General features: G+C 30.9%; 1 protein-coding gene and 1 long non-coding RNA gene across 2 annotated transcripts; one reads left to right on the top strand and one right to left on the bottom strand.

The window, feature by feature from the left end:
* Positions 1-1692: 1692 nt before the first annotated feature.
* Positions 1693-5840, bottom strand: LOC126659684 (probable LRR receptor-like serine/threonine-protein kinase At3g47570). The gene is made up of 3 exons (XM_050353011.2): positions 5013-5840; positions 2426-4457; positions 1693-2339 (listed from the first exon to the last, which is right to left on the bottom strand). The coding sequence occupies exons 1-3, from the start codon at positions 5622-5624 to the stop codon at positions 1870-1872; spliced, it is 3114 nt and encodes a 1037-aa protein (XP_050208968.1). The 5' UTR covers positions 5625-5840; the 3' UTR covers positions 1693-1869.
* Positions 5841-16882: 11042 nt separating this feature from the next.
* LOC126659718 (uncharacterized) lies at positions 16883-17424 on the top strand. The gene is made up of 2 exons (XR_007635057.2): positions 16883-16990; positions 17089-17424. It is a non-coding gene; the product is annotated as an uncharacterized LOC126659718 (long non-coding RNA).
* The last annotated feature ends 3232 nt before the right edge of the window (positions 17425-20656 follow it).

Below are 20656 nucleotides of genomic sequence, written 5' to 3'. Positions count from 1 at the left end.
CCTTATCAAATGTGTAATCCTAATTTGATAGTTATTTTTTTCGCAGCACAATTGTAGAACCTCCGGCCTGAATTTTTACCAGTGGTTGATAGTTATAGTCGCGTCGGTATTCCACAATCACAAAAAACTTCATCTTTCGCACCTTCCATGCATTTTGTCTTATTACTTCAGTTATTTTCTTAGTGCAAGTGAAAGAAGTTGAGAAGTTAAAGAAGAAGACCTTAGAGATGGAGATGTAAGCTAGTATACAAATACATCCTGCCAGGTCATATGCCACGTGTATGGTTATTGACGTGTACCTTAGAGACGAGGAGAGTGTAACGGCATTAGCATTCACGTTAACAGAAAAACATCGGGTTAATGGAGATGAAAGTGGAGAGATTCAATAAAGAAGTTTTTCAGTGCATGAACCTTATGTGTAAAAAATTTAAAATATATGGACCCGACAGCGGATTATGCTAACATATAAATGATAGAGGATCAAGAAACTATATTTGCAAATTGGAGATGTATTATATATCTCAGATACATAAATAATATAGACGAATTAATAAAAATAATACACAAAATAACATGAAAACGATATTTTCAATAAATAGAGAATTGAGTAATACTCTTGATAAATTTATTTGCAAATCAAAATAATAATAGTGAATTTTATGAAAGAAAGAAAGAAATAATATAGCAAGAATCTTGCTATTGAAAGTCTGAAGCAGTACATAGCTAAAATTAAAACAGTAATGATGAGAAAAACAGTAAGTCATAGGAATAATTTTTTTTTTCCCGGATCATAGGAATAATTGGCTATTGGAGATGTTACACCTAAGGTCTCTTTTTTTTTTCTTGCCGGAAACCTAAGGTCTCTTTGGCAAGAGGAGATCCGGAGGATTATTAATAGTGGTGTCAACTTTTAGGATAATTGATTCTGACCATCACTGAACTTTTTAATTTTTTCATTTCAGTCACTGAACTATTTTTTTTTTTCGATCATTCAACTTTTTTTTTTCATTTTAGTATTCCGGTAAAAATGCTTAGGTGGTAGCCGGAAATTGACATATGGAAACCGAATTTTACTAGTTTTACTTTGAAAATTTATCACATATACATAATTTCACTTTAAAATGAGTTTTTAAATCAAATTACGCATATATGGCAAGTTTTTAGGTAAAAAAAAAATAATTCCGGCTGCCACCTAAGTATTTTTGGCTGGAAAATACGAAAATGAAAATAATTGAAAGTTCGGTGATAAAAAAAGGCTTAATTGCACCAAAAAACACCAACTTTCGCGTGTTTTTGACATTTAACATAATCTTTTTTTCTTGGCATAAAAAATCATCAACTTTCATTTTTTGCATATTCGTCAACCTAACCATTTCCTTTGAAAAATTAAGCATAAAACGACGTTGTTTTAGCGCAAAACGGCGCTGTTTTACATTCAAAACGGCGCCGTTTCATATCCCGTGTACAGATACGCCAAAATTTAAAAGTTGGTGATTTTATATGCCAAGAAAAAAAGATTATGTTAAATACCAAAAACGCGCGAAAGTTGGTGATTTTTTATGCAATTAAGCCAAAAAAAATAGTTTAGTGACTGAAATGAAAAAACTTGAAAGTTCAATGACCTTCAGGATCAATTACCACAATTTTTACCTATTTAAATGATGAAATTAATATAATTATTTAGCTAATAGATAAATAAAAAATATTAAATCATATTATATGGTTAAAGACAATTTGTTTTGTCTTCATAAAATTTCAGAAAATTGGCTTGCATTTTCTTGAACTATCACCTGTATATAGTGCTATAATTTATAGAAGTGCTTCCAGTGACAAATTATATAATCATAACATAAACAATTTGCTATTTGGTCAGAGCAGATCCCTAATATTCCTTATCTTTGATTGAATACTAGTAGAAGACTGTCTTTCGCTGCGAATTCCAATTCCGATTACTCCAACTAGTTCGTTCTTTATCGATGTCAACATCCTTATAGCAACGAGAATGCTCATCCGTTCTATAGGCGAATCAACGGAACAATAAATTCCAACTTTAAGTATCCCATTCAAGCATACAATTAGCCTGTTAGTACTTCTGCCTGCGCATATCTCACCATCGGAACCATCTATGCTTGTCTCGCTTTCTTCGATCTCAGAACGTAGAATTGGATCGACAATCTCGACCCCTCGATCTGGCAATGCAGTCTTTACATAGTTATGAAGACTTAAACCTTGTCTAAACATTTTATCTACAGGCCTCTTTCCAGTAAACATTTCCAGCAAGAGGATTCCGTAACTGTATATATCGCCACACGTCGAAACTTCTTTTCCCATTGCATACTCTGCCATCCAAAGAATCATATATATTTTATATTTTCTGAACTTCATTTTAGTTTGGTTAGCAGAAATACAAGGAAAAAATGATTACCAGGTGGAGCATAACCGATTGTTCCTCTGACTCCCATTGAGCTGATTTGAGTAGAATTATTTTGAGCTGACTGAAGAATGAAGCTAGCTAACCCAAAATCACTCACATGTCCAATCATCTCTTCATCGACAAGAATATTACTCGACTTCAAATCACAATGAACAATTTGTGGTTTGCAATGATGATGCAGATATTCAAGCGCACACGCAACATCCATAGCTATATTTAGTCTCTGCAGAAGATTCAAGTTTCTTGTTTTTGAATGCAGCCACTTGTCTAGGCTACCATTGACCATGAGCTCAAAAACCAGAGCCTTAAACTCATCTCCATCATAATCAACACTTGAACATGCGGTTATCACCTTCACAAGATTCCGATGTCTGATGTTTCTTAACGCTTCACATTCAGCTAAGAAGCTCTTGTTAGCGCCGCCACGTGTAAGGTTAAACACCTTGACCGCAACTAAAGCTTCTTTTTCTCTGTCAAGCCAGGCTTTATAGACTGATCCAAAACCGCCCATTCCGATCATATTTGCTGAAGAAAATCCATCAGTAGCTTTATAGAGTGTGTGGTAAGACAATTCCATCATCCTATTCTTGTACGAAAAGTATTCTTGATCAGTTCTTTGTTTCAGTTTCGTCTGCCTGCTGAGCTTCCAGAAACTAATAAAAAATAACAATATGATTCCTGAAATTGCAGCAATAGCTGTCTTCAATCCTAGTGTCGATCTACTCGTTTTCTTCGTTCTAGAATTGCATATGCGTAATTGGAATTCAGAAATTCCTCCACAAAGCAAATTGTTTCCTTCCACTGAAATAGCACTTGCATTCTGAAAGATTGCCCCTTTTCTGGGCATTATGCCTTGAAAATTGTTGTACGAGAGGTTCAAAAACTGCAATACACCAAAACTTGACAAAAACTCTGGAATTTCACCCGACAAGTTATTGTGAGATAAATCTAAAATCCTTAGAGCATTCAATGAACTCAAGGATGAAGAAAGCAGCCCTTGAAAGTTATTTCCATCCATTTTTAGTATCTCCAGGCTTATGCAATTACCAAGATAGCTTGGAATTTTGCCTGATAATTTGTTTCCTGAAACATCGAGTTCCCTTAGGTTATTCAGATTTCCTACTTCAATTGCCAAGTTACCGGACAAATTGTTTCCAGATAAATTAAGATGAGTTGACAATGAAGAAATCCTTAAAATTTCAGAGGGTATGGAACCAGTAAAATTGTTCTCAGAAAGATCCAATCCAACCAAATTTTGACATCTGCCAAGATCTGAAGGAATCCTCCCTGAAAGATTGTTATTTTGTACTAGAAATTGAACTAAACTCGTCAAGTTTCCGACAGAGGATGGAAGGTTTCCTGAAAGCATATTATTGTTCAAAGCCAATACCATTAGATTTTGAAGCTTTCCAATACTCTCTGGAATGAAACCTGAGAGTTGATTATTCCACATTTCAAAATCTTCTAACCTCACAAGATTTCCTATGTCAAATGGAAGGCTTCCAAATATTCGATTGTTATCGAGTAACAATACTCTCAGACTAGTAGAAAGATTGGCTATGGTGTCAGGTAAGACTCCTCCAAAGCTATTTCCATTGATGCCTAGATGTTCCAACGCTGTTGCGTTGGTCAGAGAACGGAGAAAGTTCAAGTCATCAGCTCTTTCTGTTCCGAGATTGTTGAAACTAACGGAAAAAGCCCGAAGCTTATGTAACTTTGCTAGACAAGGAACTTCTCCAGTAAGATTGTTTTCGATCAGAGACAATAATTCAAGATTTGTGGCATTAGAGAATGAAGCAGGAATTTTCCCTGTAAACTCGTTTGAGTCGATTGCAAACCATCGAATATTGGGAAGCAACAACCCGAAATCTGATGGAAGATTTCCATGGAAATGATTCTGTGCTATGTCTATGTGCTGGAGAGAAGAAATATTGAAGAGTGACGAAGGAATTGTACCGAAAAGCTCATTTGATCTAAGAGCCAACACTTTCAGCTTTCTCAACTGGCCTAGAGAGTCTGGTACCTTGTTGGAAATAAATCATAACAAAGTAAATACATAGTTAAGTAGTTGATAATTGTTAGTTTTAGTGGCATAATAATAAACAATTCATCGGACTAAACTTCTCATAGTAATTGAGATTTTTATGTTGTTTTTAAGCCTATTAAAAAAATACAATCTTATACCTGAATATCCACTAAATGTTACTGTTTTATTTTTTTTCTTTAAAAGTACTATTAATTAGTAAAAGATTGCAAGGGGTCTATGACATGAGCGAAACACATAGAGAAAACAAAATTATAGGACATTTATCATATATATCATGATCTTTAAAATTTGTCAATGTGATAGAGCAATTTCTCGGCATTCGGAAAAGAATTGCTCTTGAGTTGTCTATGCGCATATGACAACGGGACACTTAATGCATGCTAGTGAAGGGAGAAGGACTAGACCGTGCTAACGAGTTGAAGGGTTAGCTTTCCGGTGAGTTAAACTGTAAGATTACGGATTGAAATTCATTTACTAATTGAATGTTTAAGCATTATGTTGAAAGTACTAAAAGAATATAACTCAACATACCTTGCCAACCAATTGATTGTCAGAGAGAAACAATTCATAAAGCTGTGACATATTTCCAAGCGAATCGGGGATTTTTCCTGTCAGTTTGTTTGCAGGCATAGAAACAACTTGCAGGTTCGAGAGGGCACCGAGTTCTTCAGGAACAACTCCTTGCAGCTTGTTATAACCCAATTGAATAACAATCAGATTTGAGCATTTCGATATACTTGTAGGAATTTTCCCAGTTAAAGAATTATTGCTCAAGTTGAGCTCTTCCAGGTAACTTAAATGCCCAATCTGTTGTGGGATTTCATGACTGAAGCTATTATTTTGAAGATTGAGTGACTTCATATAGCTTAAGTTGGTGATATAAGGTGATATAGAGCCTGACAGTCTTGCAGACTGCAAGTTCAGCACCGTGACTCTCCGGCCGCGGCCGCAGGTCACGCCTTGCCAGCGACAAAAATGGGTGGTAGCATTCCATGAGCTCAAAAGCTGAAAAGGATCATGAGTGATTTTGGACATAAATTCAAGCAGGGCCTGAAGATCAGTCACATTGCGAGACTCGACGAAGCTAGTTGATCTCAAACACGCAACACAAAACAGAAACAAGATCTTGTAAGAGAACACCATCTTACTGGTAAGAATAAATAAAAAATAAACAATGCAAGAGTAAATAAAAAGATAATTAATTGCTGGAATTGAGGAATGTTATAATTAATTGATGGAGTTGAGGAATGTTCCGTTTGGATATTTCCAGGAAATGTAGGAGAGAGGAACAAACATAGAAATGACTGAGTAATGAGAAAATGGATTGTTCCGGGTTTCACAATACACTTGCTGGTCATTTTGCCTTTTAAATTTTGGCACAAAAAATCAATTGACACCAAATTTATGATTTTACAAAAATACGCTCCGAGTTTGGTACAGTCAACCCTCTAATAATTAATATATATGGTAGTCAAAATTTATTAATTATTAAAATTATTAATTTATTGAATTTGTATAGAAAAATTATAAAAATTATAAAATATATTTTAAAGCATCTACATTCGTAAACCTAATATTAATAATATATTATATAAAAAAAAGCTCACTAAATAACTTCACAATCACTCAGTTTAAAAGAAATAATTTTATATCTAGTTCAAAAATTTCAACTTGTTATTAAAAAATAATTATCGAAAAGCTGTATTCATGAAGTAAAATACGTTTTAATATCTTTTTATATTATATATGTTTCACTTGCTTTTACTTGTTTATCTAATAATTTTTATTGAAATTTTCTCAAACAAACAAGAAAATTATAATTTGATGGCATTTCAGCTTTTACCTTACAAATCAAGGTTAGTGTTGTCTCAAATAAATCATCAATTACTATATATGTTTTTTTAAAAAAATCTTTCTAATATTTAATATTCCTGTAGAATATATTTTAAATTTTATTAATTATAAAATAATAGAATTATTAATTATACAACGTGTAACGAAGTTGGTTCCCTCAATTTTCAATTAATTATTAGAATTATTAATTTATTAAATATTAACTAGTAGATGGTCTACTGTATTTTGATTTGTTTTAACCACTCATAGGTGATGTAAAAAAAATATTGGAATATTTTATACATATTAGAGCTGATTTGACAGAAAAATATTAAATAATTTGAAGCTCAATAAATAAAATGAGCTAAAATGTTAAATTTATGTGTTTTTAAGCATAATTTAAATTTAATTGATATTTTGTGACAAATTTAAGAAATAAAATGAATCTTTTTGTTTTAATTTATAATCTACCTCTATTTAGAAAAGAAGTTCTTGTTACAATTTAGGCAAAAAGTGTAAAAAGGCCATTGAATTTTTTCACTTGGTACAAATAACCCATCATACAAAAAGAAGTACATATAAACACCTGTACTCAATTTTTTTGGACGAATCACCACCTAGCTAACGGAGATGTGTAGCCCCGTTAATTTCACGACCCAAAATATTGAGCCGCAACCGGCGCTAGGGAACGGGAGTGGTAGCTCCGGAACCCGTAGCAAGCCTAAAATCACAATTAATTTTTCGCAAATGTAATATAAACAAACAATAACAAACAACAGAAGCAAATATACATATATATCATATAATCATACATTTACACTAACTGCTTCAAAACCTCGCGGGCTCTAGTTACCGTACCCTGTACGAACTGGCCTCGCGGTACTATGTACATCAGTTAGTTTTTCAAAACAACTCACCGGCATCTGGGCTGTGGATCGTATATTTATATATAACACGTAGCCTATCAAAAATGCATATAAAATAATGACAGCAGTTAATATATACAATCAAAATGAACTGCTGTCCAGGCTACTATACTGTCGACGAAGGACCACTACTGCAGCATTCACAGAAGTCAGAAACTAACATATACAGCTGACTTCTGGACTTCAAAATTGGTCTCTACCTAAGTCCACAAGCTAAGCACCTGAAAGACATCAAAGGTGAAGGGTCAGTATTTGGGAAATACTGAGTGAGTGTGCATTTACTAACGGTATTATTATAAAAACATAGCATCGCATCTCAATAAAACAATAATATAAAACATATAAACATGTATTTGATCCGTACGAAACTAATATCCTAGCATGGGACACATTTCTCGAATAATCATTATCATTCAACCCAATCGTAAATATCAATCGCGAGTCTAACTCGCTAGTGGCCCAGCCACTAGATACGGGGACTCCAGACTACACCGTAGCCGAGTACTCACTCGTATCAAAAACCCAATCGTAAATATCAATCGCGAGTCTAACTCGCTGGTGGCCCAGCCACGTAAATTTTATAATCGTCAACAGCTCCCAGCTGTGTCAAGTCATTTCTCAAATGCAAACATACTAGACTGACTCGATACTGGTGATCACACAGCCTATTGACACCCAATAGGTAGCTAGTTTCATCGGATCGCATACTAGTTCTTGTATATAGAAATTAAATAAACATATAACATTTCAATCAATCGTATGTATTGCGATGCGTGTAAACAGTATATATATATCTATATAAAATAACATTAATTATAATACACGAAAGTAAAGTGCAACTCACAGTGACCGCTATCCACTCTACAATAAGATCAATGTGGCAATATGCCCGTACTAGTACACCTCTAGTGCCCTCACTGCCTGGTCGTACGTCTGTTACATATTAATTAACGTTTAATAGTCAGACGTGGATTATATGTTTAATACTTTCATAATTTAGATGTTGATTTCATTCTTAGAATTATTTACGTATTCGGAAACTCTTAGTCGTACCCACGACTTATCGAATACCATTCCTTGTATTCGGAAATTATATAATTCCCTTAACATTTTTCATAAACATAGCTCGTGTAAAACATCGAGCTAAATCTCACTTTTTTAAGTTATCGGGGTCTTTAATTGAATATTAGGGTTTAATATTCAAAATATCAAAATCTCGTTTCCTTTTGGCTAAAAGCCCATTTTGGTCCCTCGGCTAAAAGTCCATTTTAGCACCTTACAGAAACCGTCGTGCGAGCGGTGCACGGCTCGGCTATGCGCTCGCATAGCCTTGCTTGGCTATGCGGGCGCATAGCCTTGCTGGGCTATGCGGGCGCATAGCCTGGCTATGCGCTCGCATAGCTTCTGCTATGCGGGCGCATAGCTGCCGCTATGCACGGCCCCGGAAACGTCGTTTCCGGGCCGTTCCGCCGCACCCCGACCTACTACACACGTATACAACATTATTTTCAACAAAACCCGCACTCTCGTTTCTTCAAAAACGTCAAAATCAAACTAAAATCATCAAATACATCATAAACCTCAAAACAGCCCCGTATTATCGATTTTTAACCAAAATTTTCGAAGATTTACCTTGAAACGAAGCTTAAGATCGATAGAGCTCTCGATTCTGAAGAGATTGCCGCGAAAATCACGCGAATCGGACGTCGAACGAAGAAACGGCGGCGAAACGATCGATCGGTGGAATGAAGCTTCTGGAGTCCTTTCCTTCGCTCTCTCTGATTTCATTTCTTTCATATATCATCACTTATATATCATGGTTAATAGGCTGTTTTGATCCTTGTTTTCCTTCTTCTTTACAAATTATCCTTTGAACTTTTCTTTCCTACGATTTAGTCCATAGCTAAATCGATAAACTCTTTTATTACGACTTATACGTATTATTTATATCCGATAAATAATACAAAGCCCGATATTAACACTTTCCCGTCAAAATCCAATATTTCTATTTTCGACACAAAGTGGCTAAATTACCACTTTGGTCCCTGTACTTCATTTTGGACTTTTCTTGACATTTTTCCTTTTTATTCCAGTTCTAACTTTAGAATTGAAATATAATATAAATTTTCTCCGCTATAATCTTTTCTAAAACCGACCTGCTAAAACTTATTTATCGGAAAACTTTCCGATAACGCCATTCTGGCGAATCCAAACTGGACACGTGGTACAATTAGATAATTAAAAATTTTGGGGTATTACAGTTAACTTATTGCTATGTGAGCAGCGCCATATCATTGCCACATGGATAATAAAATAAAAAAAATAAACAATATTGCCATATGGATATCCACCAAATTACACCACCATTCATCATCAGCCTTCACTCTACAGCAGTCCCCACCTTATTACGTCGTCGACCAGCTAAAACTCCTCTGTCAATTGCCTAAGAAACCACCTTTATTTTTCTATCTATTACATTATGGAGGGAAAGAAATTTAAAGCGTGTAAGCTTTTGACAACCCAGATTTATCGGAAAACAGATTTGCAGCGAACCCCAACGAACGGATCTACAATGAATGGATCTAACGACGAACGAATCTCCGTTAAACCCTGAAGATTTGAGGAGATGAACAGTTTTGTCTTCTCAAATTTATCTCCTCCGTTTTTCATGACTAACGGATCTATAGCAAATGGTGATTTGGTCCTGCCGTAGCAGCAACTCGTTCTTCAGTAGTGGCGGCTTCATTTTCATCGGCGGCCATGCTAGTCTTCTTCGTTCCCTCTCAGGTCCAATAGTTTGTTTGTCTCCGTGTTCGTCAACAGCTCGTGGAGGGAGGCAAAGCGAAATGACTGGTGAAGGGAGGAGTATCGAAGTGGGGGTGGAGGTGGTTGTCAACAGGAATGGAGTGTTGGCTGGAGTGGCAGCGACCGTAGGGAAGCATAGGTTTTTAGTTTTAGGTTTTTGATTTTTGAGTGTTTAAAGTAATTTTTTTTTTAATTTTATCATCCACCTGGAATGTGGCAATGATATGGCGTTGCTCACATGACAATAAGTTAACAAGCTACACATCTCCGTTAGTAAGGTGTTGATTCGTCTAAAAAAAATTGAGTACAGGTGTTTATATGTATTTTTTTTTAGTATGATGGGTTTTTTTATACCTAGTGAAAAAATTTAATTTTTTCTTTTTTACTTTTACCTACAATTTAAGTAATGAATTAGTTAGATGAATTCCATTTTAAATATGACGTAGACAGAAAAAGATTTTTGAACTTCACTGGTCAAAAGGTAAGCTCTGAGCATTTATTTCACCAACCAGACGTCGACAGAGACTTTGAGTTTGATAATCCATAAATTTTCCATTAAACTCATTTTTATTATGGGTGATGCTATCCGGATAGAATCTATCCGGATAGAAACCCATTTTTTAAAAATTTAATTATTTAATTAAAAAACAATTACTCTTCTAATCTTATGTCCATTTTTTCTTACCATTGTCAATTTTTAATTACTATTTACTTTTACATTTACTTTTAATAATTAATGTTTATCTCCAACTTATTTGAATTCAAGAAAAAAACTACACTTTTTATATTTTAGTGATAAATTAATGGTAACTATAGAAATAATAAAACATAAAACATAATTATTTTTTTAATATTAATGAAATGTGAATTGCCTCGTCTATGCATCAGATTCTATTACAACGTTGGAAAGCTTCAAACTCTGAATCCATATATATGAGGGCTGCCTTTAGGCCAGCAGCTTCTGCAACCCTTGCTTCCTGCAAATTAGGAATAACTCCGGTAGGCTCAAGAAACAAAACCACCAGAACTGTCCCTTACTATCCAGCCCTAGCCACTAACTCCCTGGCTTTTGAACACAGCTCCATCGACGTTTATTTTCAAATAACCAGCTCTTGGCTTTCTCCAAACAGCAGCTCCATCAAATTATATTTTTCAAAATTTATATTTTTGTCCAAATAATTCTAACTCGGAGGATCTGGTTGTTAAAATTGGAGGGTCTGGTTGTTCATTTTTTTGAGACGTTAAAGGCATATGTTCCAGATGTTGAGGGCTTAATTTATCTTCGAGTCAAATATTAAGAGCATAAATGACCCTTTTTCTATATATTAATTTAATTATTATATTACAATTTTTACTTAAATATAAACTAATCAAACTGAATTTAATCTAACTGAACCGATAAGAAATTTTTATGAACTAATCAAACTGAATTATTATATGACTCTTTTTCCTATATATCTTTATTAGGGGTGGGTATGGATCGGTGAACCGGTCCATGAGAATAATATATAAACCGATCCATAATAGTACGGTTTTTATAATTAAAAAACTAAACCTAAACTACTAGATTGAAGATCAATTGTTAACCGCAGTTTTTAAAACTTCAAAAACTACACATAAACTATATCACATGCTAAATTTAGCACAGACTATAGCATATGCCAAAATTCAACAACCAATAGCAATTCACTATTATATAATTCATCAATTCTTTTAATTATATCTTTTGAAAAGCTCATTATTAAATTAAAAAACATTACATAAAGTTTAGTTTAAAATATTTAATTAAAAAAATTATTAAATAATTAGCAATTAATAAATTAAGAGATAATTATCTTAATAAATAATTATAACATTTCTTTTTAACTTTGTGCATTGAAGTAAAATTTAAAATGATGTGCTATCTATAGAATTTTACCACTTTTTTATGCTAAATTTAGCATAAAAAATAGCATAAATTTAGCATAAAAATAGCATAAAAATAGCATTTTACCACTTTAGTTTTAGTAAAATTTAAAGATTAAAAGGACTTTCTAATTACATTGTATTTATTTTTATATTATCTAAATCATTTAAATTGACATTATCTATCAAATACTAGATGCTTGCTGAATGTTGTATGAAACAGTTGAACTAAATCAGTCGCTATCTAAAAAAATAGTTGATCTAAAATATCGGGTCAATAATTTTATTCGGTCCAATAAATGACTTTTGATCGATTTTGTATGGTTAAAACGGAGGCCGTATTGGTTTTGGTTTTAAATTGAGTAAATTAAAATTAACTGAACTAACTAGATAATCAAATATTAAACCCTTTTTAATTTTATATACTTTAATCGGGTTTAACATAACATATCAATATTTAAAAAGAAATCCATTTTTGATTCAATTTGTTTTTTTTAATGATCAGTTTTGTTTCAGTTAATATTTTTTTAGATTCAATTTTAAATCTTGAAGAGTTCGACTAAATTGATTTGATTAAATGTTTACTCTTACATCAAATTTATTATGCAAATTTCATAGACAATCACTACGAAGTTCATAGATTTGACATAATTCATACTTTTATTCACTTTTTTTAAAATCAAACGATAGTCATCCATTTACGGTTACGTCAGTAATTCAGTTTCTATATGTTTTTTTTGTGTCAGTCAACTGCATCAAAAAAAGCTGAAAAATTAATATTTAGATTTTAGTCGTTAAACTTATTTTTAATATAAATATGAATATAAATTATTTATCTATAAAATTCAATGGTTTTATAAAAAAATACAAAAAAAGTAAATTGAGGTTATTAATTCACCATATCTCATAATAATATGATTTTTATTTAGACATACTAAAAATATAAATTTAGAAATTAATTTGAATTTTATTTTATTCTAATATTTTGATTCAGTTGACTAACTTTTAGTGAACGTAAACACTAATACTATGGACGAAAACAAAAATGAAAAACTATATTATCTGAGTTTCAAATAGGAAGGACAAAAATATAAACTATGACATATACACGAGTCTCAGAACCAACCGACGTCTCATCTGCATAGATACCTACGTAGTGTAGTGTCGCTCGCACATTCAACATAGCATCCGGACTCAACAAAAATATGTTTAATAGTCGGTCCATTCCCATCAGTCGGCTAGTGGGAGCAAAAAGTAAGAATATGTTTGGTGTTTCTTTCAAGAAAAGGTTATTTTTAAAGTATTCTTGGGAATAGATCTAGTTGGTGACAAGGAAAGAGGGAGAAGGGGCTGTAAATTCTACTTGCCGAAAGTCGATTTTTAAATATTTTAATTTAAAATTTTATTTGTATTTAAACGAAAAAGATGGCGAAATGTTCTAAAAAATTATAAATATAAAATCTGTAAACAATGTAAATATCAAGGATGTTTTTGAAATTTTTCTCTATGTGCCACTTCACCAGTTAACGGTGATTATGGACGGAAGGGTGTTTTTGTTCAATAAAAAAATTGGGGTGATGAATTGTACCCCAAAAATTAAAAAGAGTTGTCTTGTACTTTTAGAGAAACCGCAGGGATTTTTTATGTACCTTTTGCCTTTATTTTAACATGATAAATTATTTTATTTATAAATTAAAAAAAATACCGTAAAAGATAATTTATAAAAGATTTTTTTTAATTTTTTTTATAATATTTTTTATTATACTTTAATACAATTAAAATAAAACTATTTAAATTTATTAAAGTTCACATATATATGACATAATTTAAAATTTTAATTTAAAAATTGGCTTCTTAAAAAAAATAAAAGTTGGCTTGATAGCTGGGGCTAAGTATGAGCCAGCTATCAAGCCAATTTATTCAAGTGTTTAAGATAACAATTTTAGCCGGCCCTAGTTAACAAAATAAAACTTATCTTAATTTGATTTTCTAACTAATTTGAAACCATAGCTTTCAAATAATTTGTTCTAAATCTTATTTTCAAAAGAAAAATTGATTTGGTAAGATTCTGTCCATCTTTTAACGTAAGTAATTATTTATTCACCGAAGGTTATATTTGTCTTTATAATTTTATTTACACTTTAAATTACTCAAATATCCCTCAATTATTAAACCAAAAGACCAAAATAGACCTTTCTATCCGGATAGATTCTATCCGGATAGCTTTTTCCTTTTATTATATAGTTCCTCCGTCCCGTTTAAAAAGGGACAAATGACATTTTCACGTATATTAAAAAAGCATTAATTCTTATAGTGTTTTCTTAATTTACCTCTATTTATTATACTGTTGTATTTTATGTATAGACTAATAGTCATTAATTATGAAAAGAGAAAAGTGGATAAAAAAGGAAAATTCATATAAATTGGCACAAAAAACACGATATAACCTTCATAAGTGGAACAAATAAAAATGAGATATATCCTTTCTTAAATGGGACGGAGGGAGTAATTTCTTACAATAATTAACATTAAAAAATTAATTAATAAAAACAGCACACAAACTACATAATATCCTTTATATAAAAATAAATACACAAATCATTAATTTATTAGTAAAACTACTACATAGATAAATTTATTGGCAAATAAAAACTCTAAATTAATAAAAAAAATAAAAAGATAAGAATTTTATTTGGTCAATTACTTTTTTAGATATATAAATATAAAAAGATGATAATTTTTTTTAAGAAAATAACAATAAAAAATTTGAATGTAGATAGAAATTGACCAAATAAAATTAAGTCACATTTAGAGTTTATACTAAAAAAAAATAATGGTAATATTACCATTACAATTCTTTCAGGTCTTGAATAACATTGGTTTAAATCCCCAACATTTTTACTTATTAAAAAAAAGAAAAATTAAGAGAATACCTAAATAATAAAAATATTAGTATTTCTTAACCCCAAAAATCCTACTTGATTTCTCTTCCTCAGCATGTTATCTATTAATTTTTTTTACTCTGTCACGTTTATCGTACTCCATATTTACTTTACATATTCTATACAGAGCAAATATCTTCTTTTTCTTGAATCTTTTCATCTTCTTCAATTTATTAAAAAAAAAAACAACTAACAATTCAAAAAATTAAATCAAAATCTTCATTTCATAAAAATTCAACAAATGATTTTTGTAGTTATATTATTACTTCTTAAAAAAATTTGCGAGTTTCAAATTTAGTTTTCTATCCATTTGAATATTTAATTCGTAATCAAATTTCTTTATGCTTCGAATTCAGATTTAACGATCATAACTTTCTTCAAAAAGAAAGAAATTGAAACTATTAATTTATTTTTTTCTAATTGAAAATCTATTAAGAACGGTTTAAAACAGTTTCAAAAGGTTTTTTAAACATAGTTTTTCAACCGTTTTTTTTTTAAGTTTATACAATGATTTCAAACAGTTTACAGAAAGGTTTCAAACAATTTACAAAATGTTTCAAACAGTTTACAAAAGTTTAAAACAGTTTACAAAGGTTTCATACAGTTTACAAAAAGATTTCAAACAATTTATAAAATATTTCAAACAGTTTATAAAAATTTAAAATAGTTTATAAAAGTATCATACAATTTCAAAAAAGAACAGTTTCAAACATATTACAAAACTGTTTATAAAAGTTTCTAAAATACAATTTACAAAAAGGTTTCAAACAATTTAAAAAAGTATTTTAAATAGGTTCAAACAATTTACAAAGGTTTTAAAAAGTTTCTAAAAACAAATTTAAACAGTCTATAGAACATTATTTAAAAACAGTTTCAAATAGTTTATAAAAGTTTCAAACAGTTTACAACAGTTTCAAAAAGAACAGTTTTAAAAAAATTACAAAATTTTCAAAACAGTTCATAAATGTTTATAAAATACAGTTTATAAAAGGATTATAAACAGTTTATAAAATTTTTTGACACAGTTTGAAACATATTTTAAAAACACAATTTGCTGCGTTTATCTAAACTTATTTAAAAAACGATTTCAAACAGTTTATAATGGTTGCAAACATATAAACAAAATTATCAATAAAAATTAACAATTAATAAATAAAAAAAAATAAAAAGAGGAAGAAGAATATCTGAAATAAGAGGATAGGTGGTGGCAATGGCAGATTCGTTACTTCAACTTCTTTGAGACAAATACGATCAGTTTTTTTCATCGGCGATTTCTTGTTTGTTTCAGATCTGCAATTGTTTGTGTTATATATCAAAAGAATTAGATGAATTATAGAAAACATAAATAATATTTGCTAAGAAATATCATTGAGAAGAAAGAGAAGAAAAAAAGGATGTTACAGAAATAAGAAGAAGAAAAAGACGAGAAAAAGAAGAAGAAATGAAAGAATAAAGAAAGAGAAAAAGACGAAAGAGAAAAAGATGAGAGAGAAAAGAAAAAAAAAAGAATAGGAAAGGAAAAAAAGGAGAACAAAATTTCAGGTGTTAAAATTAGATATTTTTACAAATAAAAAATAGACATAACTAGAGTACAACTAAAATTATAAGTTTATAATCAATTTTTAGAATTAAAGAACCGAATGCAAATAAGTTTATAATAGAGTTTTTCTGTAAATTTCTCTTAAAAAAAGACATGGCCCACCATTGAAAAGTGGTGCAGACCAACTGCACAATGCTTCTTTTTATGAATAATATGTTATTAAAACTATAAGACGTGGGCAATAATCAAGTCTCCGAGCTTTCGCATAAAAAATGACACATTCGAGATGGTACACTAAAGATTACGATTGGGAGAAAAGACAACAATCACCGTTCAAAAATATAAAATGAATTCTTATAGAAATCCATATCTTGATCCTTATCCTTTCTTTGATTAAAAAAGAGCGTAAACACTCGACTAGAAGAAGAACGAAAGCCGACCCCTGCTACCTTTACCTTCTTTAAGAAAATTTTTTATATTATGATTGATCCTTTGTTGTATTACTTTAGATCATCTCCCATATAGATGTATAACTTTTAATCAATCTAAGATGAACAGGTACTTTAATACTATATATTAAGCATCTCCATGTCACATTTGCAATTATGTTAACAATTACAAATGTGACCTAACCTAATATACTTAACATGTTGCAGCAAATGGACATCAGGCAGACAAGGATTTTGTTGAAGGCAGGGAGCAGAGTGGACGTTGGCGAAGAAAGGTAAAGGCAGGACTACGTCACAGGAGATGAGACGACAGTTGCGGTCCAGATCTGAGTTTCAACGACGCTGGAAAGAAATTAACTATATCATCAATGGACAAAGGATCGCCTTTTTTTGGACGACGAAAACACCTTCAACACATTGAAGACTGCCGCCGGGATGTGTCGTAGTGCAAGTGACGGTGCCTGAGACACATGACAGTGTTGGAGATGCGAAGATTAGTCCAATTGCGGAGAAAAGCTAAAATTGCAGATATCCACCCGAAAATGTAAAAAAAATATGTTTAAACCAGGTGAAAATAGTAGAAATATAATAATAAATAATACTTTCTTTGTACCATTTTAGAAGTTCCATTTCATTTCACACAAAAATTATAAAGCACTCTGCTATATTTTATTTTATCATTATTAATGATAGCTGAATTTTTCATATAATCTTTTTTAGGTGATTGAAATAAGAATAAAAAGAAAAATACAATGTAAAATTTTTCTAAAAATAGAAATTAAACTTTTTAAAATAAGACATTATAAAATGGAATATGCGACTTTTAAAATGTAACGAACGGAGTAATCAAATCGAAACTACAATTTAAACAGATATGACATATATGTAATGATGCACATATGAAAAATAGATCGAATATAATAATATATCTAAAAAAATTAATCATTAAATTGAGAAGTTAGAAATGTTTATGTTGGAATTATTTAGAGCAAATTATTATGATACCCCTCGCTTTTGACATAATTCACAATTTAGTACCTCTTGTTTGAAAATTGAACTATATGGCCCCTCACTTTTGTTTCTATCAACGATTTAGTCCTTCCGTCCATTTTGGATGTTAGTCAACGAAATCAACGAAACTTTATGGTCCCTCACTTTTGTTTTTCTCAACGATTTTACCCCTTACTTTTGTTTTTGTCAATGATTTTGTCCCTTACTTTTGATAATTAATTTACCCATAAAATGTTAAGTGTGACAGAAGAAAAAGTGAGGGGCCACATAGTTTAATTTTCAAACAGGAGGGATAAAGTGTGAATTATGTCAAATGTGAAGAGTTTCGTAGTAATTTGCTCAATTATTTATGCACTCAGAACACACCAGTAGTTTCTTATCAGAATTAACTTAGATCATTTGTTTGTTTGAATAGAAAAAAAGTGTAGAGATTTGTGTTTGTGTATTTTGAAGAAGTTCTTTGTATTTGTTTCTCATCAGAATTAACCGTGTTAAGAGTAAGGGTTTAAATAAGTCTATTTAAAAATGTTAGCGCATATTTACATCTTTCCAAATCATGAGGGCATAAATGATCCTTAGTAAAATATTAAGGGCATATGTGACCCTTATCTATGTTGGCTAATTTAAAATTGGCGCACAAAAATTCTAAAAGATCGCAATTTAAATATGTAAAATTATCAATTGGCTCCGATTTTAAAAAATGCATTTAGATGCATCAAATTACAACTTAACCCTAAACTTTTAAATAGACCGAAATCAACTTGTAAGATTCTAAATTGATTATAAAATTTCGAAAACGTTCAGTTGAGTTCAAATCAAATTATTTTTTAAGAAATCATTCAACTTAGGTTGAAAGATTTTCTCTACTATCATTATATATAGAGCATCATCACATCTTTAAAAATCTCAATCAAAACTACAATGCTTATGGTTATTTTAGTGGACTACTATTTACCGCCCCAAATTACTACCCACCGCCTAAGTTTTGACTGAAAAGCCCCTATCATATTTTCAATTCAAAAACAAAAAAACAAAAATCCTCTCATCTCAAAAATCTCTCAAACTCAACCTAAAATCACAACGATAACCGGAACTGATTTATGTCGCAATCGACGGGAGATAAAAGACGGGAACCTCCGATAATTAATTTTTTTCGTTTTTAACTGTTTTAATAAAAAAGAATTTTTTTTTATTTTTTTAAGGGCCATCGCCGGCCCTGTGCACCATCGCCTGGCGATGGCGATGGTGCACATGGACAATCGTCGTGGAACATCGCCAAACAATAGGCGCCATTGCCAGACGATGGTCCACTGGGACAATCGTCCCTCGGAGACGATTGTCCCTGTGCACCATCGCCATCGCCAGGCGATGGTGCACAAGGCCATCGCCATCGCCGGACGATGGCCCTTAAAAAAATAAAAAAAAATTATTTTTTATTAAAACAGTTAAAAATGAAAAACATTAATTACCGGAGTTCCCGTCTTTTATTTCCCGTCGATTGCGACATAAATCGGCTCCGGTTATCGTCGGGATTTTATGTTGAGTTTGAGAGATTTTTGAGTTGAGAGGATTTTTGTTTTTTTGTTTTTGAATTGAAATTATGTTAGGGGTATTTCAGTCAAAATTTGGACGGTGGGTAGTAATTTGGGGCGGCGAATAGTAAACCCCTTATTTTAAATACATAAAATGCTTATTAACAGTTGTAAGTATCAAAGTCTGCTAATTGATATATTATTAATTATTTTTACACAAATTAAAAAATAGAGTAGATGATATATTTTTGTTTATTTTAAAGTTCTATGTAGTAAAATAAATACATATTTTTATGAATTATCGCAATTTTATCCTAATTTTTTAATTTTTATAGTAATATTCTAGTTGTTTCGTCGTATTTTTAGCCATTTTTCTCAGTCAATTTAATTTCTTCAATCTTTCACCTCAGTATAATATTTAATTGCTTTATTTGACTTTTCGATTATTTTTAACTTCAAATTCGTTTTTTAACCACTGTCAAAGTGAACGAATTTATAATTAAATTTTAACGCTATAGTTTCAATATTAAAAGTTAAATTCTAAAATTACGAAAAATTGACTATGCTAATTATAGAGTTAGTGTTCCAGAATTTAACTAAAAATTGAAATAATTAAATTGATTATAAAATAGTTAAATCTAGAACTAAATAATAAATCAGAAAATTATTACAGAAATTAAATATTTTAAATAAAATTACATTACTCCGCCATAATTTTAAATTATTTTACTATTAGGCCCTAAAATAATAAAAATTTATATATTTTATCAAACGACCATTAAATGACAAACATAACAAATTTATTTGACCCATTCCTTGATAAAGTCAAAAGGATTGGCCCCATTTTGCACTAACACAGATTCCCCGACTATACAATGAGATAAGAAAAGCCATCCATATCTTTCTCACAACACCCTTCATATAGAACAAAGCATTGTTCTTTCTTTTCAAATAATGTAAATTAATTACAAAGTTCTACAACGGTCCAATTTTGCTATCTTATGCGATATAAAGTTTAATTAGATGGTCAAGAATGCCTTAATATACATAAAAATAAATGTTAAAAATGTATCTATCAATTCTTTTAATATCTAACTAACTGAAAAAATTTGACAAAAAAACAAAAATTTAACTGAAAATTTACCTACACATAATTTAGTATATGTAATACTCTCTCCGTCCCAATAGAGTTGTCCACTTTGAGAAATTTTTTTGTCCCAAAATACTTGTCC

Source organism: Mercurialis annua, linkage group LG8 (genome assembly GCF_937616625.2).
Source record: "Mercurialis annua linkage group LG8, ddMerAnnu1.2, whole genome shotgun sequence".
Lineage (NCBI taxonomy): Eukaryota > Viridiplantae > Streptophyta > Magnoliopsida > Malpighiales > Euphorbiaceae > Mercurialis > Mercurialis annua.
The sequence above is the reverse complement of the archived record's forward strand: the minus strand, read 5'-3'. Positions and strand labels throughout refer to the sequence as shown.